General features: G+C 41.9%; 2 protein-coding genes across 4 annotated transcripts in view; one reads left to right on the plus strand and one right to left on the minus strand.

Annotated features, from left to right (window-relative positions):
* eva1bb (eva-1 homolog Bb (C. elegans)) overlaps window positions 1-27,633 on the plus strand; it is a 180,319-nt gene that overhangs the window by 120,306 nt on the left and 32,380 nt on the right. The window lies entirely within an intron of this gene.
* fhl3b (four and a half LIM domains 3b) lies at window positions 1,003-27,038 on the minus strand. Of its 3 annotated transcripts, XM_085149095.1 has the most exons (7): window positions 26,848-27,038; window positions 17,857-18,072; window positions 12,599-12,782; window positions 8,093-8,267; window positions 7,076-7,245; window positions 4,368-4,554; window positions 1,003-1,557 (listed from the first exon to the last, which is right to left on the minus strand). In XM_085149095.1, the coding sequence occupies exons 3-7, from the start codon at window positions 12,752-12,754 to the stop codon at window positions 1,406-1,408; spliced, it is 840 nt and encodes a 279-aa protein (XP_085005221.1). In that variant the 5' UTR covers window positions 12,755-12,782; window positions 17,857-18,072; window positions 26,848-27,038; the 3' UTR covers window positions 1,003-1,405. The 3 variants fall into 3 exon arrangements, with proteins under 3 accessions (XP_085005221.1, XP_085005220.1, XP_085005222.1); XM_085149094.1 differs by lacking the exon at window positions 17,857-18,072 and having other exon boundaries at window positions 26,848-27,035; XM_085149096.1 differs by lacking the exons at window positions 17,857-18,072; window positions 26,848-27,038 and adding an exon at window positions 14,361-16,620.

Below are 27,633 nucleotides of genomic sequence, written 5' to 3' on the forward strand. Positions count from 1 at the left end.
GCATAGCATTCATATAAACACAATCAAAGCAGATGAGCTCAGAAGCTCAGAACTGTAAATATTTATCCGAATTATGTAAGTAATAGTAAGGGAAAGTCTTCCTGGGATGACCCTCGTGAACCTTTCTTTGGGAAATGGGTGGAGTTTTTCAAAAAGAAAATTATTCTGTGATTGTTTTGTGCTTTTTTAAGAAACGGGTTGCCATAACATTTTAGGATGACGTAATGGCAAATCTTTATTTTCCTTGTAACATGTAAACTAATAGAAAAATACTGCTTTGTTTGTGCAGATGTGAATAATAACTGAACTCAGGTCTTCTTCTTTTAGCCGCTCCCACAGCAAGTCATCTGCCTCCATCTCACCCCACCCTGGCATCTTCCTCTGTCACCACCAACCCTCTGCATGTCCTCTGTCACTACACCCATGTACCTTCTCTGTGGTCTTCTTCTTTTCCTCCTGCCCTGCAGATCCATATTCAGCATCCTTCATCCAATATGTCCATTTTCACTCCTCTGCAGATATCCAAACCTGGCCTGACCCATCTCTCTGATATGCTCTTTTCTCATCCTGACTATTCTGCTGACGTCCAATGAAAATGTCATCATCTTCAGCTCTGCCACTGCCACCTCCTGTCTAAAACAGCAGCACTGAGACCCTTTAGAGGAGGTGGTGTCAGTGTGGTTCAAAATAAACTCCAGAATGGTTCATTTACGGTCTGACCCACCGACCAGCTGCACGTCAGAGCTAAATGCCTTCCCATAGATAGGTATGCTTTACATTCTGGGAATGCAGTAGAGTACCTCAGACGTGCAGAATACACAAACTGTAACAACGGACCCTAAAATGAATAAAATTGCCTGGAAAAGTACAAATATTACTATAATTTTTTTCCTTGTTATCCACTAGCCAGTTCAGATCAGAATAAAACAGCTGCAGGAATGAGGATGCCCTTCATTTTCTACAGTCTGTGTATCTGTGTATTCATGCAGATGACTCCACCAATTACAATCCACTGTTTATTTAATGACATCTTATTGCATGTACAGCAGTAAAACTTTTTATAAGCTGAAAAGAAAAGGTGTTAACATAGTGAGAGACTGACTGCTTAAAAAAGAATCAGTAAAAAAGTAGGAACAATTTTGCCAAGCACGGGACATTAATTTAGATGTTTACATAGATCTTTTGCATATTTTCAATTCTTTAATGTGCAAAACAGAAACATTTAGAAAAAACAGTAAGTAATACACGAGACTTTCTGGATCTAAACATACATGTCCGTGTGCTAAGAGCTTTGGTTCAGCTTTAGGCTGAGTGATCGTTGAAACTGCATGTGTAAAGCTGAGGGTTAGAAGTTTTCTTCTGCTGGCGGCTGCAGACTTTCATATTTCGCCGTGGCCTTGCAGGGTCAGTCTTCGTTGTTGCAGTCTGTGCACAGAATCAGGTCTCGGTCTGGGAAAAAGCCAGAGCCCACCAGCGACACGGAGCAACGCGAGCACTTGAAGCACGGCTGGTGCCACTGCCGCTCCTGAAAAGAAACGTACTTCCCATCTCCAAACCCTGCAAAGACAAACACGCAGCACATGAGCAACTAATGAAAGGATTTTTTTCTCTCATTCGGGGGTGGAAAGCAGGCTTTCATAACAGCCTCGTAAAACTGCGGAAATAACGTTCGTGAATTCGTGATAACATCAGCAGCTGGCAGCTACGAGGAAAGCACTGCCAGCTCTGTGTGCCCTCAAGTATTGCAGCTCATAGCTGCGGTCAAGAGCATTTAATTGAAATCCTCATTTATTTCTGGCATCTTAGTTAATGATGGAAAAAGATAAAGTTCATAATGAGTCTTCTTGTACTTGTTTTGCGCAGTTGTTTTGTTTCCACCATGTGTAGATCTTTTGTTTTGGTTTTTTGTTTGTTTTGTTTTTTAGCTTTGTGGTTCTCTCAAAAAATATTTTTAAATGTTTGTTTTGAGAAAATGAAGACGCTTCAGTCAGTAGCTTGTTTTTAGATTGCTTATGTACATTATCCATAACCAAGGTTAAATTAAGAGGCGAGCTCCCGAGCTGGAAAAATTAAGCCGAGCCCAAAAAACATGCAGTTCCCCTAGTGGCCACTTGGGGCTGACTCCTAAAGTGAGTCAGTCCTCACAGACTCCCCTGTGCCAAGAGACCAGTCAGTGACCTCCCTTAACAACCACAACAACCTAGCGACCTTTCATCTTCAACTTTTAGTTTGAAGGTGGAAAGTCTCCATTTCCATTTTAGTTTGAAAGTATCTGCAGACAAGTCAGCATCTACCTCAGCAGCTACTGGTAATGGCAGTTTTTCCATCACTCTCTTTTCATTGATTTAACCTAGCAACCAACCACTCACAAAAAGGTTGGGAAATATATATTTTCCCTAACAACCCAAGGCTGCTAGGGGGTCGCAAACGAGCCTTTAGGTCAGTGTGAGGCCTTTTGAATACAGCTTAATTTACTAATGTAAGGCTTCAAAATACCACATCTCAAACCAGTGGGTGACGTCACAACAGCTTTGCTACATCTCTTAAATACAGTCAATGAGTTGACTCATACTGCAGAAAACTAGCACCTAAATCTGCAGCTTTTTAATTAGATTTACCAAGCTTTATGATAAGTTTCAATTAATATTTTGCTTTCTGGCCATAATTTTATAGACAACTCAAAGACTCATTAAAAAATTTGTGTCAGAATTCTTTGCATTTTGATCCCAACCTATGCGCTCGGACAGCACAGGAATTCTGGAAAATTTTGGCATCATTGGTGGAGATGTTGTTTGAAGAAATAGGCATTTATGTGTTTAGTATATACAGACTCCTGCACACATGGAGCAAAGCATGAGCTGGCCTAGCTAGAAAACATAATGCTGCAGTTAGCTGAGAAATATTTCCCTTATGAATTAGTAGTGGCCAAAAGCAGAGCTAAAGGAAATGACTGTTTACATTAACCATGAGAAAACAAAATAAATCAGATGTGTGTGTGTGTGTGTGATGCTCTTTAGTGTTTGCTAACTGTCTGGACACTTTTCTTTATTTCTTCTTTATATACAGTTCCAGTGGTGGAAGCCCATATTAAAGACGGTCAAAGTTTCAAATAATGAGATCAGGCCTGGAGGCCATCTGACAACCTCTTGTTGCTAGAGGAAAAATTAATGTGTCAAGTACTCGCTGAGTGTGATGCAAGCTTTTCACCTTCACATTAATACAGAGTGTGTGATTTACAAGTGAAACCAATTCATGTCAGAAAGTGCAGCTTTTACTAAGAAAATGATTGCTCCATATTTCCAGTGACCAAAGAAATCACAAAGAAATTTTTGTTGCAGCATTCTCTTTATGTCCTCTTTCACCTGCTAGCAACTTCCAGCAACTACTTGCCAATCACTTTTCTCCATAGTCACCTGTGGCTGAGAGCGGGCTGCTAACCGGTCTTTAGGCCCAAGTGATTATGGCTCAGTTTATGTGAATGTAATCCCTGTGAGCCAAACGTTCAGGCTTCAGACTGCTCTAAGCGCCAAGTTTTGCACAGTTTGTCTACTCTTGGCTCTGTATGATGTCACAGAGACAGGATGCTACTAATGTGGTCATTTTAGGCACACGGGTTACACACTGGATGAAAGGGAGAGGAGTTAAAAAGCTTTTGCTAGACAGAGGCCAAAAGGCCTCAGCATAGAATAAATGAGGACTACTTTAGAAGATCAATCATGCAAAGCGACTCCAGTAGAGTCCAAGAATAAACACATGGAGCTCAAAATGAGCATCATAAGAATGCTATGTGATCAAATCTTGGTGGAACTGGCCAAGAAAATCAGTTTCTGAAGATTAAAGTAAATAAAATCATGTTTTTACTGGTGTTTATAGTACAATTTTATCATATCCATCACAAGTGTTTACAGCATTTAGTTTACTCCGTAATGGCAGCATTCCCGTTCCAGTGGAGCATCCAGCCTTAGATCAGCATCTCTGCTGAAGGTTCACTCTCCAATCCACAGCTATATCCAATGTGTTTAAATCATTTCTAATGGAAACTGGACTTTTTTTTCTGCTGCTGTCTGACATTAAAAGCATTCACTATGAATTAATTTGTTTGAATAACAGGGAGAATCCACACAGAGGACACAGAGAGGCTCAGAATTTCAGCCCTGAGTCACCAGACCTGCTGAAACCTGTTTGCTAAAGATAACTGTTTAGGCCTTTATTGACAGAAGACCATGAAGACACATGAAAAACAGATAAAGGAGAGGCGCACGGTGTCTCCGACCTGCAAGAAATTAAACCAGGAGCACTGCATGCATATCGTTTCGCAAGTCCACAACTCGTTGTGTAAGCTCTGGGGGAATGCACTTATTACTAACCTGTGATGGCCGTGTTGCAGCCGGCGCACTTTTTAGCATACAGGTTACTGAAACACTTGACGCAGTACGGACTCTCCCCCTGCGAGGTGAAGGGTTGGCCAGCTAGCGGCGTTTTGCAGCCCGTGCACAAAAAGCACTCTTTATGCCACACCTCGTCCTTGTAGGTCACCCCTCCTTTAGTCAGAGCCTGAGAGACACAAACTGGGTCAGTAAGACATGTAACACATTAAGATCCTGCTTCTAAAGCTCCTGATCCTGCCACACATTTGGCACATAGCTCAGGAATTTTCTGTGGGCTTTGTTTCTAATTGGGTTTATGCTTCTTTTAAGATTACATACAGGTGGAATTTCAACAATGCATCTCAGTTTTTCCACATTCAGCCCGTTTAATGTTATTACAAAGAAATGCTTCTACAGTAAATTAAAGAAACCCATCAGCGTGCATCACTGGGTGCTGTTGTATTATGGCACGTCAGAGGTAATGTCTTTGTCGGTAAATGGGCTGTAAAATTTAGCGTAATTAAGACCTCGGATTGGGAACAAATGAGTCTGGACCACCACTTAAGAACAGATCAAGATGTTATTCCTTCTTAACTTCCAACTCTCTGACGCAAAATACAATAAAAAGTCCAAAATTTTGGTTTCCTTCTTTTTATACTCTGCAAAATCGTCCAGTGGCCGGGTTTGGACTCTTTGCCAGACCGATTGTGGCCCTCAGGCCACACAGTTGTGAGAAACTGTATGGCCTGGAGAAACATTTAGAGAAAATCCAAAATAAATCAAACTTGTGTACCGATTCTTGTTTTTTAAAGTCATTAAAGCTGTACAATCATTCCATCCTGGAAAAAGATCAGTTCAAAGAAATAATTCAAAAACCCAAAATTACCATGATATTCATGCCCACAATGGGTGGATGTAAACCACTGACTTCACTGTAAACAATCTAGCTTGACGAGCTAGATTTAGATTAGCTGTATTGTGTGCATTTATCTGTTCAATTCAATCTAAGTGAACTTGTTTAACAAACTTGTTAAAACTACATACATTTTTCAGGAAAAGCAATAACTTCTTTGCGCTTTCATGGTCGCGTCGTGTGTTGCTGACAACGTATTTTGGAGTTATGACTTTCTAGTTTTGTTTATTTGAATATTTTCTTATGTTCCCTTGTTTGCATGCATGCATTCTGTCTATAAGCACAATAGCAGAAAAGGCTTTAAATGAATTCTCATAAAACTTTGCAGAGGTGTAGAGTGGGATCCTGTTAACAATCCATTAAAATCTGACAGACATTCACTGAGGTCTTCAAGGTCAACTTAATGATTTATTGGTCAACAAAAAAAAACTCATAGCATAGAAACTGTGATTCTTACGAGTGTGCTGTATAATATGAAAATATAGAAAGGATTGCATAAAGATTTAAAATATCATCATTTGACCTCTGATCTCTATTGATAGATCTGCTGTACAGCGCTACATACAGCCTTTTAAACTATGCTTCTTTTACTTTTTCTTAGTTCCTGGTTATAGTTTTTGTTTTCTTCATTATTTTTCCCTTTCAGTCTCATTCTCAGTTTTAGAGTTTAGTTTCATCCTAATTTGTCAGTACCCTTGTATTAGGTTCATTTCTGTCTGTGTTTCCGTTATCACGTTTCACTTCCTGCTTTATTTTGATGGTCGTTTCTTTGTTTCCTTGTGTTACTTTTACCCGTCTTCATCTTGTTTCTGCAAACACCTACACCTGTGTTAGTTTGTCCCAGCTGTCTCCACTTCCCACATTACCGTGTGTGATTAAGTAGCTTCAGGCTGCCTGTGTTTACTTGTTGTGTTGTACTGTGTGCTTCCTGCTGTCTCATATTCTCCTGTTTTGCATTTTGGACTTGTTACGAACTTGCATGTTCATGTGTTTGTTTTGTGCAGGTGATGTATCTTTTTATGTTAATTCAGCTATGCCAGGGCCCTGCTTTGATTGGTGCGTGGATACACCGCCCCGACGTGAATGGTCCCAGCTGGAGGACCCGCCCATTAAAAGGAGGCTGGAGTGCTACGGCGGGAGAGGTCCTTGCATTTCTCCTCATGACCTAGCAGTGTACCTGTGGCAGCCGCTGGCTGCAGTGCGGCTTAAAAGTTGTGGAAGTGGAGTGGGTTGGGGTGAGCTGCTGTTTCTTTTGATCACCCGTTTTCTCCTGTTTTGAATTAGTTAAGGAGGTCAGGGGTGCGGGATTTGTGTAGATTTGTTTTTGTTTATTGTTTTGGCCTTGGCTCACCCTGAAGTGTTGACACTCCCGTTTTGTTGTTCCTTTTTTTCCACATTGTAAATAAATCGCATTATAACGAACGGATTTGTTTCCTGTGGCTGCTTGGGTCTTGGGGGGGGGGGCGAGTGCCTCACTCATGTTATTGCCTGGCCCTAGACGGGTCGTAACAGACTCTATGTGCTTTCCCTTATGTTGTTTATTTTGTATGATCCACCTTCTTTGGGTTCATTCCAGATAACCTTTTGACATCAGGTACACATTGTGTAGCGGTTGTGTAGCGTTGATTACTCAGGAAGCTGGGTCATCTAGATTTTTTGTGGTAGATTATACATTTTAGGAGTTTAAATTGTCAGGAAGAGAGAAAAAATGTAATTTTGGGCTCTGTAGTGATATATTTTGGTGTATTCCGGTATTTTCCAAAGGAAAGTTTTAACGATAAGATTATTTTTGCACCTTTTTGCAGTGGCTGCACTGAGGAGCAAACCTGCCCTCGTAGCAGGGCACGCAGTAGTAGTTGTTTTTGTCTGGGATGAAGGCCTCTGTACCGATGGGCTTCTCACAGGCGTGACACGCAAAACAGTCCTCGTGCCACGTGGAGCCGTCGTACTCCAACATCCTCGATCCTGTAAGAGAGGGGGGAAAAAAATCAACGCCGAAAGCAAAAACCTTTTGATCGTTTGTTGTTTTTCCATGTGTAACTCTTGGCTCCTCTTTGATCTCTGCTGTAAATACAAGCTGGAATGAAATCTGATAACATTCATACGAAGTCTGTGAAAACCCAAAGTGGTGATTCGGTGTGATGGCTGAACCTCTTTTGGCACTGGTAAATTGCTGCAGCTCCAGTGCATCAAAACAGCGTGATAAGCAGCCGCTGCGTACATGTCCACAGCCTCTTAGCACAGTTTAACCATTTTGTAAGCGCCCTTTAGTTCAGAATCACTCACCACTGAGGTTTAGAGAAGCTGGCAGCCAGTCATGCTTATGCTTATGAAACTGGACATCAGATCCTTTAATCACTGAGCTTGTTTTACAACCTTTGGGACCTGAAAGGCAGCCCAAAAGCATGACGGTGTTTTGAACATGAACTTGGCTGCACATGTAAGAAATGGGGTAAGAGGGCAGGCACACCAGTCTGATCAGAAACTAAAGAAGAGAACTGGTGTAACATCCACAACCCACAAGCCCGTGTAATTTTCAGTCATCCGACACCGATACTTTGCGTGTTTTCTTCACAGCGGCAGGAACTCTGCTGGGAGGATTTCAGCAGAGCGAGGAAACAATCACGCTGTCACATCTAAGCTGTCACACCTCCTAATAACTACAGCAAAGACAGGGTGTGAACTTTCCGGTATCGGCTCTGAAAGGCAGTGAACGTTCGAGTTTGAGCAATTTGTTGCAGAGGAGGCGGCTTATGAGCATGGTTCAGTGGAAAGAAAAAGAAGTGACAAAGCCTGTCTACGTTGTCTCTACCTGGCATGACAGTCTTGTCGCAGGCCACACACTTGGAGGAAAATTCATTGCGGTAACAGTCGCTGCACACCAGAGCGTCATCCTGGCTAGTGAAGGGCTCGTCTGCCAGAGAGCGGTCGCAGCGGAAGCAGCGAAAGCAGTGCTCGTGGTAATGTCTGTCCTCATAGAAGAGCTCCTGGGGGAAGACGAGAGATGTGAAGCTTCAGATTAAAGCGTGTCATTGGTTAAAGAAGCTCGGGGTAATGAAAATAAAACACACATCTGCTGGTTATCTGCTTAAAAAGGCACACAGCTAAAATGAAACCTAATAAAGATAATGAACTGCGTTTAAACCTGCTCTTCGCCTCACCCTATGGTAGCTGGGATAGGCTGAGTTGGATAAACAGAAGTGGATGGATGAACATTTCTACTTAAAACATGATGGTGAAAAGTTCAAATAAGTGGATACCAAAAGAAGAGTTTCAGTGATCATTTCTTATGCATGATATAGCCCTTAGCTTTCTGCAGAAAGCTTGATGTACTTGTTGAACTGCACACAATAAACAGTATGAATTCTTCCAAAGGGAAAATTGTTGCTTTTATTGTGGCAAGAAATGCATCTGGGGCATGAAATGAGCTTCCACTTTTATTTCCTGGCACATGGATGTCCCAAAAGCTCAAATTAGGTGCTGTGAGAAGCATGTCTGCAGCATTTTTACCTTTATTGGATTACAGGGACCTGCTGTTAAGTTCCCCTAAAAGGGTCCAGGTGATGAGGGGGGAAGTAACAAAAAGTGTCCGACTCAGAAAAAGGAGTCAAGGAGGCAAAAGGGTTAAATTAAATAGTTTTATTAAAGTAGCTCAACTAAAAGAGACGGACAAGCCGCTATCACCATTTAAGGAAAACAAACAACTCAAGCGTTGGTCAATAAAGTAAAAAGTAAGTCAAAAAGAGAGCAGCTCACTAGCTGCAACCACACTAATGGCACTCTGGCCCAGAGCTCACCTTTCCCTGGGCTTAAATACTGCACAAAAGAAAGGTGGCAGCTAAGGCAGGAGAGATGGTCGGACACGCCCACACAGACAACTTCAGGAGGCGGCCCTGCTAGGGCCGTAACACCTGCTCTTTATGAATGAACATGGCCAGTACCTATAGAGGCTGGACATTGTTTATCATGTTGCTTTATCTTTTATTACTGGCTGTAAAAACCATGAACATCCCTGTTCTCTCTTTCCTATTGGTTGGTTTTTGCATTTAAATCTCTGCTTGGGTTGTTTCCTGCTTATTTGTGTGCCTGTAATTGTAAAAACCACATCCAGTGCTACCTACAGTCTTGCAGTATGTTGTGAATGCTTGTCTGCAGAGTCAGAACAGAATTAGGAAAAAAGACTTTTAAATATTCCGCTTTTTCTCCCAGGAATATTCTACAGAAGAACTGTGAGAACTGATCTCGACGAGGGAGTTTGAGCCCATTTTCAAGGACTGAGAAAACACTTCTCTTCATTAATGTGACTACTTTTCATCTTGCTCTTGTTACTGCACACAATTCTGCATATGATACTGTAAATGTGTTATATTGTGTTATATTTACTGTCCAGTCCTGTTGGTCAGGTCTGTATTGAAAAAAAAAGAGATTTTTCAACTTGCAGAGATTCTTAACAACACTTTTGTCTGGATATCTACAGTGAGGTACGTGTGGACATGGGTGGATGATTCTTAAAAATGTTACTTGATCTCGATCACAACTTTACGTCATGGACCAGATGCATCCCACTTTGATCCTGAATGGGAAAGACCAACAAAACTCCCCTTTTATCAGAGTACAGAAGTTTTATTTATACATTTAATCCTTGATATTTGTCAATACAATGGAACCACGACTTATGAAATTAATTCGTTCCGAAATTAATTTGTAAGTCAAAATTGTCATAAGTCGAAGCACCTTTTTCCATCGCCTTTTGAGTGAGGCAATGCTGGCTGAAGACAAAGTTCTTGGTGGAGGAGGAGGTGGCGGAGGTTGAAGAAAGCATACGTATGCATGCATACATACGTACGTGTATATGTATACAACATTATGGAATTTAATTTAATTTTTTTTTAATTTTCTATTTCATCTATTTCGTTACACGGGCATTTTGCCGTACCACGGGCAGAAATATTGCCATTAAGTGCCTTCGTAACTTGAATTTTTCGTTAAATGGGGTCTTCATAAGCCGGGGTTCCACTGTATAAGGAAAAGAAGTTCAATTTTAACAGTACATCTCAGTTTTTCCACACCATAACAAAATGCTGTGGTAGTTATGAAAAGAAATCTGTCACTCTGACTCTTAGATTGTAAGAAATAAATGTGTAAAGCTGTAAAACTTATGAAAAAACTGTTAAAAGTCTCAAATTTGCTCTTTTCTTCACGTTTTCCACAGCTGTGAAGTGAGGCCCGATTGGAGCCTTTGCCGAGCCGATTCTGGTCCCCAGGCCTTACGTTTGACACCTCTGCATTATGTTATCATTGCATGCACATTTGATTAAATGCTGAGGAGTAATTATTCTTTTAAACTGTGGATGGACAGATGAAAGATGCCTCATTATAGCCAAGAGAGCTCAAAACATACTTTTATGAAGTTATGAGTCATTTTGTCTTGGTTACAACTATTTGTGCTAAACTATTTACCGTTTAATGCAAGTGACACAGTGTATTTCTGCACTCTTTTATAGATGTAAGTGTGCAGCAGAAGCTAAGTTGAAAATGATTGTACTTCTTGAGCCTGTCTGGACACACAGTAGTCCCGCTTCACTGTTTGATTCAAAAGCAGGGAACTAAAACAATGTAGGCTACAAGTTTAGACTTGATTTGTTTTTGTTTCTTATAAAAAGACAAGAGATCATGTGCCCACAGCGCCCCGCTGTCTCCAAACAGAAGAGTTAACAGAGGCGTTCCCCCTTTCTTCATCATTATTTTCTTAAAAATCAGAATAACTCACTTTGTATTTTCTCTCCGCAACAGCTGCTTGTGTTCCAGTTCACATGCAGTTCACGCGAGCTCTGTGATAAATGGCTCCATTGAACGGTGGGTGAAAAACGTATTTTTGAGGCATGGGGTTTCACAGCGGGGAACGGGGATGGAGCGGGATGAGCGATGCGTGCTGTTACGTGTTGTGCGGCCAAAGCAAGCAGGACTGTAATTTACTGCGCTTCCTCACAGGGAGTCCATAACTCACAGGACACTGGTGGCCTGGTGGCGTCTGTGGGTGTTTCCTTCAGGACAGTGTTTTTAATTTTCACTCAGCTAAAGCTTTTGGACAACTTAAAGGGGATTACTGACAATTTGGTGGTCTGTAACTAGAGTTATGTTTTCCAGGCACAGCAGCTGGAAAAATTATTGTAAAGGACTCCGACTTGCACAATTTTTATTGGATGAAGAAACATTTGCTTAAGTAAAAGCGGCAACGCTACAGTGTAAAAACTACTTTTACTGGATAGTATGACAGTTTTTTCACATATACAAATTGTTTTATTGACGTACTTATTCAAGTTTTATGTGCATCTTAATTATGACAGAGCAGATTGAAAATAGCAGATCAAATGCTTGATTTATTAGAGCAACATTACATCGTTATAGTTTACCATCTAGACTCCATCACTTCCCACAAATCTGATGCACAGTAAACTGAGGAGTTATGAGCCCTCCACCACCCAAACGTCTGCCTGTCGGCTCCAGGGAGCTGTTTGCTTATCATTTCCCACAAGTATGTTACACTGTAAATTGGGGAGTGATGAGTGATGGAGCCTAGGGGTGGATGGTGGGGGTGGTGAGGGGGTTGAAACAGCAGGGAGTGATGGAGGGATAGACCAAACTGGGAGCATACAGAGCAGGTTGAGTTGCTTTTCTTAACTTATGATGTGAATCTCTTGTTCACATCCCCATGGTGCTCTATTGGATTGAGATCTGGTGAACTCTGGTAAATTCATTTTCATGTTTATGGAATCAGTTTCAGGTGATTTGAACAACCATCAGATGGAATGGCCTTTAAATGATGTTACAGCCTACCTGAAGTAGTGTAACGGGGAAAAAATATCCCTAACAAAAGCTCAGCTAGAAACATAATTGTTACTGGATGTAACTTCGGTTCTATGAGTATGTGCATAGACCCTGAAACTCTGTGCAATTTCAGCAGACTTATAAATTCTTTCCAATCCACGCCGCGTGACATGGATCAGATAAAGTTTGGACAAAGATGCACAGCTATAACTCCTGTTTCTTTTTTCTTCAGATAGCCTTCCTCTAGGACTCCAAGAAGCTGTGATGGGAGTTTAACAGACTAAATAACCAATCCATTTAGCTACCTGCAGCTCTGCCTTTTAAAATACTCTCATATTCTCCATTTAAAAGCCTAATGCTCCATCTAAATAAAGTCAGGCAGTATAAACGTCCTTCTAAATTATGTCTGATGGTAACTTGCAGTTAAAATAACAGTACAAGGTCGAGCAGATATACTTAAATCTTTCAACAGTGTATAATGCGAGCTCACCTTTGCATTGTGTCCAATTATTTCTTTGCATTCCTGGCAGGTGTTGGCGTACAGGCGGTCGTAGCAGGGGATGCAGTGGGGATTGTCCTCCGCCAGGATGTACTTGCGTCCATACAAGGACTCGTTGCAGTTTTTACAGTCGAACCGATCACTCATGATGATGCCTCTTCCTTAAGCCGACCTCCTGCAAAAAAAACGAAACAAAAAACAGATGATTCACAGACGCAGTTTAGGATTCAATATCAGCAAGAATGCAGCACAGGAAGGAGGAGGAGAAGTGAGATTAGGAAGCCACAGAGAGAAAGCAGGAAGAAGGTTTTCATTTTTTTTTATATACAGTGAGGAAATAAAGGCCAACAGGAGAGAGCTAATCTACTGAAAAATGTTAGACTGCAGTCTGAGGTTAAACATTACTCAGGAACCTCTCCATGCTTCAGCTGCTATAAGCACAGAATGGGCTGAATAAGCACACAGTTAATGTTGATATACTGTAACTCACTGCCGTAATGATATACAAGCTTCTCCCGTTTCATCATTACTCACAGAGAGTAAAAGCTCACTCCCAACTCGCTCCTGCATGAAACCCCCTGTGGCGTTTTTGGCGTTGACAAAAGAGGGACTAAACAATATTAATTGTTGGGAGGCGAACTGACGCGACATTCTCAGTTTCAAAGGCTCTCGAGCACTTTTTTTAAATCTGTGTTTGAACTGTGTGTCAAGGGCCACACAGCTCATTTGTCCGGTCTGTTTCTTCTGTCAACAGCTTCCTCATGAACACTGTTTTTCTGCAGACTCGGACGTGCGACGTCTGTCGCAAGAAACTAGGAAAATACACACAAGGCAGAAAAGAATGAGTGACAAGCAACTGGCAAACTGCAAGGCTCTATGTTTGGCTCTTTAGTGAACTGTGAAAACTGGGGGGTTTGCAGCACTCCTGCAATAAATCTGGTCTTTTTACAGGCTTTAATCATCATTGGAAAATGTGACACGTCTCATGTTAAAAATATACCTGGCACTTCTATAAATCAGCAAGAACTTTAGTATATTTAATAAAGTCGTGCAAAACGTTGCATTCATCCTGAATATTCCTCAGTTGCAAGCCTTTGAAGAGGTTTGTGTTACATTTGAGCCCTCCTAACTTCATAAGCACAGGAGCCGCATGAAGCTTTCAAAGTTTCCAAAGTTAAATTTGAGGGTCTGTAACATGATAAATGCTCACAGTATGAAGGTAAGGTCCTGCCTGGCTTTATCTAATAGACCAAAATTGTTGTAATTTTGAAAAAACTGGCTTATTTGGAGGGCTCAGTTCAGGGATTTTTGTTCAGATTAGATGGATTTTGTGTGGAATGAGCCTCTAAGTTCAACTCCAACTTTAAAGCTGTGCTCAGCCTTCTTTCTGAGCTCTGCATCAGTCCCTAAATGATGAACTTACATTCACCGTTTGCTGAATCTACAAATGACTAGAGTGGCAGGTCGTGGTGCTGAGGAAGAACAGGTGGAAATAAGGCCGGGCACACAGAGAGGCATTAGGAGGGCATGTGACCCTTATTTTCTGCAGCAGCAAAAGGAAATGAGTGAGGAAATGAAGTGCGGGAGGCTTACATATCCTCCTGAAAACATTTAAGACAGGACAGACGTGGGCTTGAAAAGATATATGCGGTGTGAATGAGGATCACGGATAAGAAAAGGTCTCCAGTTTGGGGATATGGTCGTGTTCAGGATCACTGCACGTAAAAAAAAAAAGCACTTAAAGAGGCTTAACCTATTTTGGGCGAAGAGTTGCTTTGACATGTTTCTGTAAAGTCGGAAAGGTTCAACACAGTGCAGCTGAGAGACTTTCAAATCTCCCCAAGGGATCAAGGAATGAGCCAAGCCCCCCACTTCCTCTCTTCATCACCGACTCGGACGTAACGATGAGAAGACCCAGAGCTCACGCGAACTAAAGAAGGCCGCTCGCAAGTGTTTTTAGTGTTCGGCTGGCATGAAATAAGTGTTGTTTGCAAAAATAAGCTTTTTGCTTCACGCTCTGTAACCTCCAAGTATTTGCATCTGGTCTGTTAAGGAGTGATGGTGGAAGTGCAGTTTACATTCCTCGTGTCCAGCGCTATCAAACATTTTGTTTCAAATAACCAGCGATGCAGTAATTTCAGATAAACATGAAAAGAATAAACACTGTCTGCTCTCGGTCATGGTCGGCAAAGATGCCAGAAGCAGAAACTCCCGCTCCTCCAGGACATTTTCTCCAGGAGGGGAACGTGGAGGACCCCCTCCCTCCTCGCAGATAACAGCGCCGCTTCCTCTTAAAGGCCACCAAGCCGGGTCAACAAAACATGGAGGAAAAGCAAACTGATAAAAAAAACCCATTACATCCCAACGTCTGGCTTCTGTCACATTTCTGTCTTGATGGAGAAATCAGCTCAACTTCCCTCCTAAATCGGCTAAAGAGGCTTTAGTTACTATTCTCGTCCGTGCGTGTCTGCGCTGAATGCAGTGATAGAACAATAGCTTTCCTTCCGGACATAGTCTCCACATTTTAGCGCTTCATGTTTCTCTTCCTGGACCACAACATCTGTGAACACATTTGTAGTCTCCAGCTGTTGTCTTTCATCAAATTCTCCTGTAGGCTTCCAGTCGGGAATTCTAATGAGACCGGTGTTCAAATGCATCACTGCTGAAACAAGATTTCATGGCTCCTAGTACAACTCTCAAGCTGTATTGTCATCTATACAATAGAAAACAGGGTGAGACAGGCTGTGAATGCACGTGGGACCAGCAGGATTAGTTCAGCTTAGTGGGAGCATGTGCAAATAAAGTTTAGAACATGCCTAAAGCTAACCTGTTAGGGCATATCTCCTTACTAAGAGAAATGTCAAACACCATCAAACGTGGATTAAACAAGCTATAAACACAGAAGGAGACAAACATGTTTTGCCTTGCTTCCATTTCACAACATTTAAAGCCTCACTCACTCAAGCTTAGAGACGTCCAGCAACTGCTAAGTGACTCAAATTCACATTTTCTTGCATTACGTGGTCGGTGTGGAACTACTCATCTTTCCCTAGCAACTGGTGGTTGCCAGGGCATCACAACTGGTCTCTTTAGTGAATGTATTATCTTTCTGTTCCAGATCCACACACAAACATGAGAGTGGCACAGAATAATTTGGAGTGACTGTGAGACCGCGCACAAAAGCCCACAGTGAAGCCTCAACCTGAATGTTTTCACCATCACCATCGCCGCCTTGGTATCATAAGGCCAGATGTGATGAGCCAGAGGCAGACCTGACTGGAAACTCACAGTCTTGTCAGCCACATGGTTAGCCACTCTAATGATGATAAGATATCAAATTAATTTTGCAATGTGTCCTGAAACTAGAAACTGAGCCTGTAAAGTCATTATGAAGGTGTTCACTGAGGTCACAGATCAAAGGGGCAGAGGGTGTAGACTTCTATAGAAATGCAAGATCAGGAGATGCTCATCATCATGGCTGCGTACATGTTTATGTGTCCAGAAAAGAAGCAAAAACCAGTGAAATAAAAACAGCAGATAATGGGAATAAGTTTTACAAAATGCAAAAGATGGCTGGTACCATCATCCCAGCAAAAGCAAAGCAAAATGCAGAGGATTATAACTGCAAACCAAGACTGACTGAAATCCTTCAGTGTTCGAGTGCATTTTGCATCAGGCATAAATGCAAAGCAACACCACCAAGTTTAATTTTCTTTAATTTCAGTAAATGGTAAATGGCCTGTATTTATATAGCGCTTTACTAGTCCCTAAGGACCCCAAAGCGCTTTACATATCCAGTCATCCACCCATTCACGCACACATTCACACACTGGTGATGGCAAGCTACATTGTAGCCACAGCCACCCTGGGGCGCACTGACAGAGGCGAGGCTGCCGGACACTGGCGCCACCGGGCCCTCTGACCACCACCAGTAGGCAACGGGTGAAGTGTCTTGCCCAAGGACACAACGACCGAGACTGTCGGAGCCAGGACTCGAACCGGCAACCTTCCGATTACAAGGCGAACTCCCAACTCTTGAGCCACGATCGCCCCAAGTCAGTCTCCAATAACACTGCAGAGCTGAGGAGCTGAGGAGCTGAGGAGCGCCATTATCAGCAACATTACAGAGTCAGTGGTTTGAGATTTGGACTTCTTATCGTTTTAGTCCATTCATCCATCCATTTTTTCCCACTTACCCAATTCAAAGTGGGATGGAGCCCATCCCAGTGGTCATAAGGCAAGAGGCGGAGTACACCCTGGACAGGTCGCCACTCTAGAGATAGAGAAGCATTCACACTCACATTCAGACCTGCAGCCAATTTAGAATTAACCTACGTGTCTTGGTTTCCATGGCAGGAAGCTGGAGTACCCGGAGAGAACCGATCTAAACACCACACAGAAAGGCTCCAGCCTGGACCTTCCTGCTATGAGGCACCAGAGCTGACCACCATACCAAGTGACCAAATTACTAGTCTAATGCAAATAAGTGTATATTAAGTACACCTTATATGTCATATATAAATAGAACAAGAAGCCAAGAAAAGAAAAGTAAACCCACAAAGTAAAACCTGGAGGTTTTTTTTTTCTGTGTAACTTTTCATTTCTTTAGAGGCAGATTTTGATTTACACAGATAACATTTTCCATGCCTGAAGGAGAGCCCATGAACTGGAATGCCGCCTTCACAAAGCTTTTTTAAAAGGGATTCAACGTCATCAAACTGAAGCTGTGGGCGTGCAGACCTTTCCCTTCTTTTGTGAACTGCAGAGACTTGTCTCTTGCCTTTGCACAGATATACACATACTTTATCTTTCTTTCTTTTTTACCTCATTTACTGAACACAAAATTGACACAAAATGACAAATTAACTATATAAAACGAAAGCAGGTAGATATCTCATAAGGAGTGATGCCAAACCCTTTTGAATCAGGTGTGAGACAAGATTCCTCTGAACGCCTCCAGAAACGTCATGCTTATGTAGCAATAACCAATCAGACAAGAATGACTTTATCTGCATACCGTCCAGACAGGCTGACACACTCAGCTGTCTGGAACACCAACTGACTTCGTAGCAATTACCTTGTCTAAGAGGTAATCACTTTACAGGTGTCCTCTGCCACCGCACCCGGGAATTCGTGTCACGCTGTTCTCTTCATGACACATTAAACCAAACAGTCATCCATCCTGTCTGAGTACTCTAACTCTCACTCAAGTAGCACATCTGCTTAAACCATTTAAACCCACAATTCACCTCGGTGATTGCACATGTTGAATTTTTCGCCGATACGCCGTCTGCCCTGGAGAGAGATTTACCGGGCTCGCGGCTCGCGGCACTTTGTAGAGGATCAGCCTCCTGTCTAATGTCCCTTCATGGCTTGCTTCTGTCGTTTCACTCCTCAGCAATGTGACGGTTTCTTGCGACAGGAGCCAGGAAATCTGCTCGTCTGGTTGTTAGTGTTTACTTTCCCTGCGGAGGAATTTAGACTTATGTCTGTGGTTCTCAAACCAGATTATTCCATGATGAAAACCACTGTCACATGCAATAAAATCAAGCAAAGCATATATGAGGAAAGTGTTAAATCTGTCACAGGCACAAAAATATTAAGTCATGCCGTATAAAAGAGGCTCAGAGCCTTTTTTGGGTATTTTTCCCCTCAGCCACCTGAATCTCACCGGCACACCCTCCAGTGTGTCTAAAGAAGGATGTTTTTAATGTGTTTTATTTTAACTTACAGTCGCCGCTTTCTCCACATTTGAAAACAGAGCCTCTTTCAACAGTTCAAACTGGTAAGCAGCTAAGAAAACAGGCAATTTTTTTTAAATTAGTGGCTCCAGAGATGGCGATGATGGTCGAGAAACTGTTCCAGACTAAAATGCGCCTAAAATTTTTAACCTTTTAACAACCAACAGTTTGCCAGCGTTTAGGTTCTGTTTTAGTCGCACAATAAACAAGCACAGTTTCAGAAACTGGAAGAATATTTCCCTTCAAATTAAGGCTCATACATAAACCTCTTTAGGCTGTGCCAAACAGACGAAAGGTCTTTAAAAAAAGCTAAAGAGTATAACTCGGGTGCCTGTGAGTGTCTGACTTTTCCTCTAACACCAAAATAATGTTGACCTTTAACATTAGGGTGACAGTATTTGTCTGCTGGACAATTCAACAAACTGGCCCTGCCATGGTCCCTGTTGGCTGTACTCACACTCGACTGCCTCACCCAGCTGCACTGCAACAACCCAAAAACACTTCCGCTCACCGCAGCATCTTAACATTGAAAAGTCGTTTTGCTGAATATAAAAGATTATGCTATGATGCTTTTATGCACGCTGTCGCTTGATTGGATAAGTTGGGACAAACTTTTTGGAGGCAGCCAGAGTTGAGGAAGAGTTGGAGCGATCATGCTACGTCCTGCAGACTGTGCCCAATTCCAGCTGAACAATGCTCGTGTCCAGTTATTGAAGTAGGCAATGGAGTGGTAAATGGTAAATGGGCTGGTATTCTTACATAGCGCTCAAAAGCTACAAGCCTCATTCACTCAGTCACACACACACACTTCTCTCACCCCAACTGGTCGCAGCAGATGGCCGCCCCTCCCTGAGCCTGGTTCTGCCGGAGGTTTCTTCCTGTTAAAAGGGAGTTTTTCCTTCCCACTGTCGCCAAAGTGCTTGCTCATAGGGGGTCATATGATTGTTGGGTTTTTCTCTGTATCTATGAAGCGCCTTGAGGCGACTTTTGTTGTGATTTGGCGCTATATAAATAAAATTGAATTGAAAATTGAATTGAACATTAATGTCTTTTTTCTATCCCTAAGCATTTTGTCTGTCAGTCGCAGACACACACACATGGATGCACTGGGGGAACTTGGGGTTCAATGTCTTGCCTAAGGGTACGTTGACATGCAGACTGTAGTAGCCAGGGAATACATCTACCAACCTTCCAATATGGATGATTCGCTGTACCTCCTGAGCCACAGCCATCCTAACAGTTTATTTAACCATATTTAGATTTTAGAGGTTAAACACGCTCAGGTAGCCCAAGTGTGAGTACACTTGTACTCTTTATGACTCTGTGTTATTTACTTATTTTTCTTTTGGCTACTTCCTTTTAGTTTTCTCATGGGTCTTACTTCCTGCTTTTCTCTCTTTCCCGCCTTTGTGATCTCCTACCCCACATTTATCAGTTTCACAAGTGGTTTAACTGTGAACACTTGTGTCTCAACAGCAACTAACCATGTGAATATAGTGCATATAGTCCTGTCTCATAATCCTAAAGAAAGTTCACTAAATATATCAGGTTTACCTTTTTTTTCCTCTTATAAACTTAACAATACAATAGCCTCTTTCTTCTGTACAGTAACACCCTTTAAAAATCCACAGACTATGAGAAAGTGTGTGACAAAGTTGGTTTTCAATTACCTCACCCCACTTCAGTTTTTATTCCCCCCGAAATGGATTAGGGCGCTTTAACGGCCTGCAAAGCTCCAAACAGCCCTCGTATTGTGCGACTGCTGCATTACACAACCTGAATTTGTCTGAGGTGAATGAGAATATTGACAGCACCCACAGTAGAGCCCTGCAGCACGGAAACAAAGCGACACCCTTTTAGTTTCAACTATAGCCCGATAGAAAGTAAAATAAAAAAGAACAAGGCCGGTCTCTCAAGGCCGTCAGATGACTTTGCTTCCTTTCATCTCCAGTACAAAGACGCTCAATGTGGCGTGGCTTCCTTTCAGATCACATGGCCAATTTCGGCTGCAGGCACACAAATCAACATGAACACACATTGTCGTTTGTGTTGGCTCTGATTAAAGAGCTCATCAGGATGAATTGCTCCTTGCTGTTGTAAACACTGATGTTATTTTGAGACACTGAGCTGGCAGATCGGTTACAATATTTTGGTTACTTGCACATGGAAAAAAAAAAGAAGAAGATGAAGAAGAAGAAGAAAGGAAAAAAGCTGCAGTTTCAGTTGTGAAATCCTTGAAAGGTCAGATTCAATATCAGCGACTCAAGGGGATTATAAACAAACTGGTTACGCTTCGTTTTGTGTGACTGTGTCTTTGGTAATCGGTTAAACTCCACTAAAACGACACGATCGGTATGGATGATAAATGTCTGTCTTTCTGCAGATCATACATTTAGTTCCAGCTAAACTCTGAAGAGCTACATTTCCGGTGAGGTAAACTTTGTCTGGTTCGTTTGATTCAAACCTACGATTTAATTAGGTATCATTAGATATTAATGCCACCTAGCCTGCGTCATTAAATCCAAAAACACGAGGAAATAAAGTTGTTTTAAAGATGTGTGTAGCTTAGTTTTCAGTCTCCAGCTGGCTGTTTGTTTATCTGTGGAAACAATGTGGACCGCAGCTGCTACTGTCGACTCAGCTGACAAACATTTCACAGTCAAACAATTGAAAGAGTCACTACTGCAAACGTGTTTCACCCTCGGACCTGAAGGACTCGCACAAAGGAGCGGTCCTGTCCACGTACGCAGGACAGTGCAGGCTCTGGCTGCACTGGTATCCCTCCTCTATATTTCCCACTCTGTCATAGCCCACTCAGTGTTATACTGCCATTCACAGTCACATAAAATCACTTGTTCATAAAGATTACTTTACCTGTCGTTGCTTTAATTCTTCAAATTTTAGTGACTCTGTTTGGTCTGTGACGGCCACACGAGTGCTTCCAGGGGTTGCACTCCTTAAGAAGTGTTTGATACACATACTTATATTACATATATTTGTATCAAACCTTTTGTAATTATTTAGCTAAATATTTTATGGTTTTAACCTGTTTAAAGTGCTTTATTTTATGAGCACTGTTGATTAAATTTTACTCAAAAAATTTAATTAGCCACATTTTCCACTCCGTTCCTTTAAGTTCACGCAAGCAAACTTTAACCACTGACAAGACTCTGGAAATGTTGCTGAACAGTGGAAAAATGCAGTTTAAGTTCAATTCATCAGTTTGTTTTTAGCCTTCTGCTGGTGTCTCTGGAGATTTTACAGCTGGCCAGACTAAATTAAGGGTTCTCAAAGTTTTTGTGGCCAGGGATCCCTTATAAGGCCCCCCTCAAAAGATTAACACCAATTATGTGTTAGCATCATCGTCTGTCGACTGACTCAGAGCTTTACTGCTGTACAGCAAGAAAGCTTTTTTCCACCCTGAGGAGGATTTGACAACAGAATGATGTGATGTGTCACAATCGTGTCAAGCTGTCCAAAATTACTCTTTCATTCCTGTCCAAATGGGTTAACTTTGGCATTTTTGTTTTTACAGAAGCTAAAGAAATGGGAACATGTGTTTTTTTTGTTTGTTTGTTTGGTTTTTTGCATCAGGCTGCTATTAGCAAAGCGCCTAAAGATATCATTTAAAACTGCAGACACATTGGTTCATCCCTTGTGTTAGGTGGCTTTTTCTGTTTGAATAATTCATCTGTCAGGGATGAGCAGTCAGATACAAGGCCTGGACTTAAAACAGCCAGCGTCTAAAGAAAAGTGTTAAAGACTTCAGAAAGAAACATATTTCTCAATAACACTTTCAAAAATACAAGTTCAAGGTTCAAGGTTCGAAAGAAAAAAAGAAAAAAGAAAGAAAGTAATTGGAAGAAAAATATAAAGAAATGAGGGATGGTGCAAGACTTTTGCACTATTTAATAAAATTAAACAATTTTTATCACTTATTCCAAATTATTTTTATGACCCAGTGGCTACAGACTCCAGATCACTGGGGATCCACATGGACTAAATGACTCTGCGATTAAATAACTGTACATTTATGGTGTGGGGAGCACAGTGGTGCAGTGATTAGCGCTGCTGCCTCACAGCAAGAAGGTCCTGAGTTCCACCACCTGGCTGGGCCCTTTCTGTGTGGAGTTTTCATATTCTCTCAGGTACTCTGGCTTCTTCCCACATATCCCACAGATATGCCGTTAGTGGGGTTAGGTTAATTGGTCATTCTAAATTGCCCATAGGTGTGAATCTGAGTGAAAATGGTTGTTTAGCCGTGTGACAGGCTGGCAGCTGTCCAAGGTCTAGGATAGGCTCCAGCCTCCCCGTGACCCTGACAAGGATAAGCAGAAGAGAATGGATGGATGGATGTTTCAACAGCCCTTGTACCCCCACCCCCCATCCATCCACCACCAAATGCCCACAAACGCCTTCACCAATCCCAGTTACATCAACCCACCTGTGCACCACCTGCTAAAGGTGCAGCTTACATTCCTTTCCCATTGCTGCATCATTTTGTTGAGGACTTGCAGTCTCACCTGTATCAAAACCTGTTCCTGATGTAGTACCTGTGAACTTCTGATATTCAGTACACGGTTAAAAACAATGAATGATGAGTTGGAAGAAAGCTGAGGAATCTTCATCCTGAGAGGAAATGAATGTTTGTACCAAATGTCTTGATCATTAATTGAACAGTTTGTGAGATATTTAACTAAAACTGACTGTACAGCAGTCAAGAGATCATCAAAGAGACATTATAATTCATCCCTCAGGAAACATCAGTGTCTGTACTGAAACTGCAAACCCCCGAGCTGAGCAGTACGGCCAAAAATCGACTTAAAACATTTAAATATTACACTGAAATAAAGATGAAAGGAAAGAAAGTAGAAAGAAGGATTCAAAACAAAGATTACAATCAAGTGGACCTGTGGAGTCTCTTAACACTAGGTTTGTTTTGGCAACGCGGTTGTTTAACTTGGAAAAAGACTGAAAAAAAAATAAACAGTAAGCTTGATCTTAAATAGTCTACAGAAGACTATAATCCAACACAAATACACGAGTAAACACTTTCCCATCAGCTGTCAGCGAGCAGAGGACATCGAGTTCAAGTCCTGGGTGTTAATGTAACAACTGTTTTCTGACAGAGTGCCGAAGCTGCTGTCTCTGTTTCATATTTACTGTTTGATTTATTTGTCCCGATGGACTGGCAGCCGGTCCACGGTCTAGCTTTTCCTTGTGCCCTCTGACAGCTGGGATAAGCTCCAGCCACGCCTGCAACTCTGAGATGGATGAGCAGTTAAAAGAAAACGGATTGGATTTATTTGTTCGGGGCTCCATCTTTGTGTTGCGGAGTAAATAAGTAGAGACAGATATAGTCAAAAATATTTTTCTGTCTCACAGCCTCAAAGCTAGCTGTTTGCAGCACTGATGCATAAGTGCATGTCATACGCATCACTTAACTAAATACAGCCAGGACAGTATAAACTCAGTATACTTTCACTGTTTCCACAGGAATTAAGAAGATAAGTAGCAGCCAATCAGATCTACATCTCAGACTCTGCAGGGCTCAGTTAGCATGTTAAATGTTAAAGTTACAGAACAATTAGAAAAACAGTGAGGTCATCTGTCTGACAGCTGAAGCTTGGCTCATATTTGATCGTCCTACTGCACAATGATCCATTTCTGATGTTCTATCTCCTAAACTGTCATCTTTCCAGCACGTCAGCTGAAAGACTGGCTCGATTTAAGTGACTCCTGAAAGCTTATTTTCATAGATTAACTTTGCCTTTAAACATTTGCTCTTTTCTTTGGCTTTCAAATGCCACCAATTGGTCCACCCCTAGGATTGGATCCCCTGGCACAAACAGAGCAATAAACTGGGCACCTGTGTGGTTAAGTGGCAGAAGAATTGCTTTGAATTATACATAAGAGAAATCAAGCAACCACTGAGTAAACCAGGGGTGTCAAACATAAGGTCTAGGGACCAGAATCCACCTGTCACAGTCTCCAATCTGGCCCACTGGACAGCTTTGGAAAGCTTTCCCTACTGATAAAAGCCTCACCCATGGCCATACGGCATCAGAGTAATAGACAAACAATTAAATGACAGTAAAAATCCCTTTTTTTCATTTTCTACTATCTTCCATATAAATTATTTATTTTTTTTAGTTTCAAACTGATTTTTAAAAAAAAGCCATTTTCTATGAATTTACAGATACTTTCTGCTTTATTGTACACAACGGTTTCTTATAAGTTTGACATGAGTTTGACACCTGTGTGCTAAACAAATGGGACAACACTGAAAAGATGCCTGATTGTGTCAGGACTCCCCAGATGTCTATTTACACCTACAGCCAAGGGGCCACTCTGTCAGTGATGGGGTTGTACACATCGTGGACAAACACTGGTTTGAGCAGTGAGTGAAGCCATAGAAATGGGAGTGAACCAAGGGAAAGTGCATCTTTCACCATCTTAGAACGATTGCGCTCATCCATCCTCCAGTTCTTGGCCATTGATCAGCAAATGTGAAACTGATCTCATCGCTCACGTTGTATGTGACGGTGCTGGTTTTGATCTAGTTATATGTTTGGTGAAGCCTGCAGTTAGATGAGACTGAAAAAGTCACATGGATGGGTGAGGAAACGTTCCTCCAGGTGAACCAAATATTTACCAAATAATTCACGCTTTACTTGGGGTGACTGTAGCTCAGGCGGTAGAGCAGCTCATCCACTGATCGGAAGGTTGGTGGTTCGATTTCTGGCTTTCCCCCAGTCTGCATGTCAACTATCCTTGGCCATGTTGCTCTCCGATGCATCCATCGGAGTGTGAATGTGTATGAATGTTAGATACGCACTAACAGATTAGAAAAAGTGCTTGTGTGAATGAGTTAGTTGTATAAAGTGCTCAAATAGAGTAGAAAAGCGCTATAAAAGAACCAGACCATTTTCTTTTGGCTCTTCTTCACACACTTTCTTGTTTCTATGAATTTATGTATGAACATGTACTTAAATGTGTTTTTTATGCAGAGATTTGTCCACTTCTTTAATGTATCTATGTGAAACACTTTAAATGTTTTTTATTATTATGACAGTGATAGCTGCCTCTTGGCTTAACCTTGGTATTTTTTTTAGGAGAGCTATGCAAGAAGAATTTCCTGAAATTCCAACAAACTCATCACAAGCTGCACAACAGGACTAGGAAATGGAAAAGACAGGGATGTGTGTGAGACTGACTCACAATGACACTCTGATGGTCTGAACGTGTGGCAGACAGTCGTAAAAATCATCTCCTCTCTGACAGTTTTCCCTTTTTTTTCTAAGTCTGGGGTTTATCTCCACTGAGCTGGAGCCAACCAACCTTCACCCAACACAAGAATTTCAGAGGAATGTGACTGTGGTCAAAACGTGGCAACACTGTGTGGTTCCACCATGAAGGGGGGGGGGGGGGGAGAAAAGAAAACAAAAAGGCATTTTTCTTCTTCTGCCCTCTGTTTTCTAAAAAAAGACAAAGGTCAGGAATTCCATTCAGCAGGAAACAAAAACACTTTTCTTCAGGGTGAGAGCGCAATCGGAGATGATTGTTTCAATGAATGTATTAATTTGACCAAATGGATTGGAACATGGGGATGGTGTGCGGTGATGGAAACTATGAGTGCCGGAGGCAGGGTGGGGGGGCAGCTGTTTGCTGAGTCTCCAGAACAAAATCTGTAATCTGATGGAGACATGACATCACTCCAACAGAACAGGACCGAAGGGCCTCGTTAACACGAAACAGACTCGAGTGCAAAACATGTTTGTTTGTGTGGGATTTTATTGGCCAGATATTATTTTGTGTGCCTCCGGCATCTGAGCCAGTTCAGCTCTTGAGGGAGGAAGTGTTTCCTCAAGGGTCTCCTTGTTCTTTTTCTCATAAATCTGACTTCAAAAGCACTTATTCACAGTATCAGTTACTCATTTGGACCATGTTCAGGCTCCCAAACCCCCAAATAGCATCATTATTTCCTCACACTAAAAGAACTTCCTTTGGCTTCAAAGATTTGGTTTATATCGGTCCCACATAACTTTAGAGTCCGCTTTCTAATAAGGCACATTTTAAAGATAACAGTGCAGCTTTATAGTACATTGAATTCACACATTTTAATTCAACTAAGCAGTTATTCACTTTTAAACCTAATTACTAGAGTGAGTTATTACAACCTGGCAACCTGCAAGCTTCTCATTTAATTGATCAATTATTAACTATTAGTAAAGCCATGATTGGGCCATGAAGAGAGCCTTCTTAACGAGTGGAACCTTTCATTTTAAAGCCTCAATCCACGCAGATATTTAACGATGACTAAAACATGTCAGGAACTAGTTTTGCAGCAGGCGAAGACAGGTGTTTGTGCCTCCGCGGATAAAACTAGACCTCACAAAAACTCACCTAAACATTCATTTTTCACACAGTAAAGCTACCTAAAGCTGCTCCTTTACCCCCCTCCTTATGCTGTGAAGCTGTCAGTAAATGTACACGTACCGCTCTCGGCGCACCAGCAGTTTCTGGAGATGCTCACAGGAGACTACAGCCTCTGCAGGACCTGCAGCCTCAGCCAGCCGCTCTGCTCTGCTGAGATGACAGATAGTTAAATCCACCGTGGACTCCAGCGAGCTGAAAGCTGACGGCTTTCCACTGACAGAAGCATCTGCGCCGTCTCTGGTGCGTAAAACCAAAGCGATTCCTCCAAGACACCGCCCCTTTCCCCCACCCACCTCTCTGTCCTTACACTCCCTCTTTATTTCACTTTGCGGGGAGCTGAAAGACGGTAGACTCCATGTGTTTTCTGGACGTAACTGAATATTTTAAATACACGGTAGACTTTAAGGGATCCTCGGGCTAGTGCAGGGGCGTTTCCGGGATTGTTTGGGATGGCAAAAAGCGGGGAAATAAATACTGTGGAGAAAATTGGGCACAATTTTCAGGCTCATGTGTAGCAGCTCCATGTGTCCCCAAACAGGTCTACTACATGAAAAGTGATACTGCACAAGAGTTTCGGGGTATTGTATAAAAAAAAAGTGACGAAACGTGTTTAGACGTAAAAGCTACAGTCCTGTTTAATAAAAAAAACTTTAACTTTTAATTACAAGACCTAAAGCAAAAGTACCCCTTTGGATCATAATTATTCATTACTTAGTGTTTATTTGTCACTTCAGTGTAGTTGGGGGTGTTTTATTTCTTTATATACTGCTATCTAAAACCAATAAATCAATATAATACACTAAGGGGCAGTGCCACCCTGTGCCTGCCTTTGGACACTCCCTTGCC

Source organism: Neolamprologus multifasciatus, chromosome 22 (genome assembly GCF_963576455.1).
Source record: "Neolamprologus multifasciatus chromosome 22, fNeoMul1.2, whole genome shotgun sequence".
Classification (NCBI taxonomy): Eukaryota; Metazoa; Chordata; class Actinopteri; order Cichliformes; family Cichlidae; genus Neolamprologus; species Neolamprologus multifasciatus.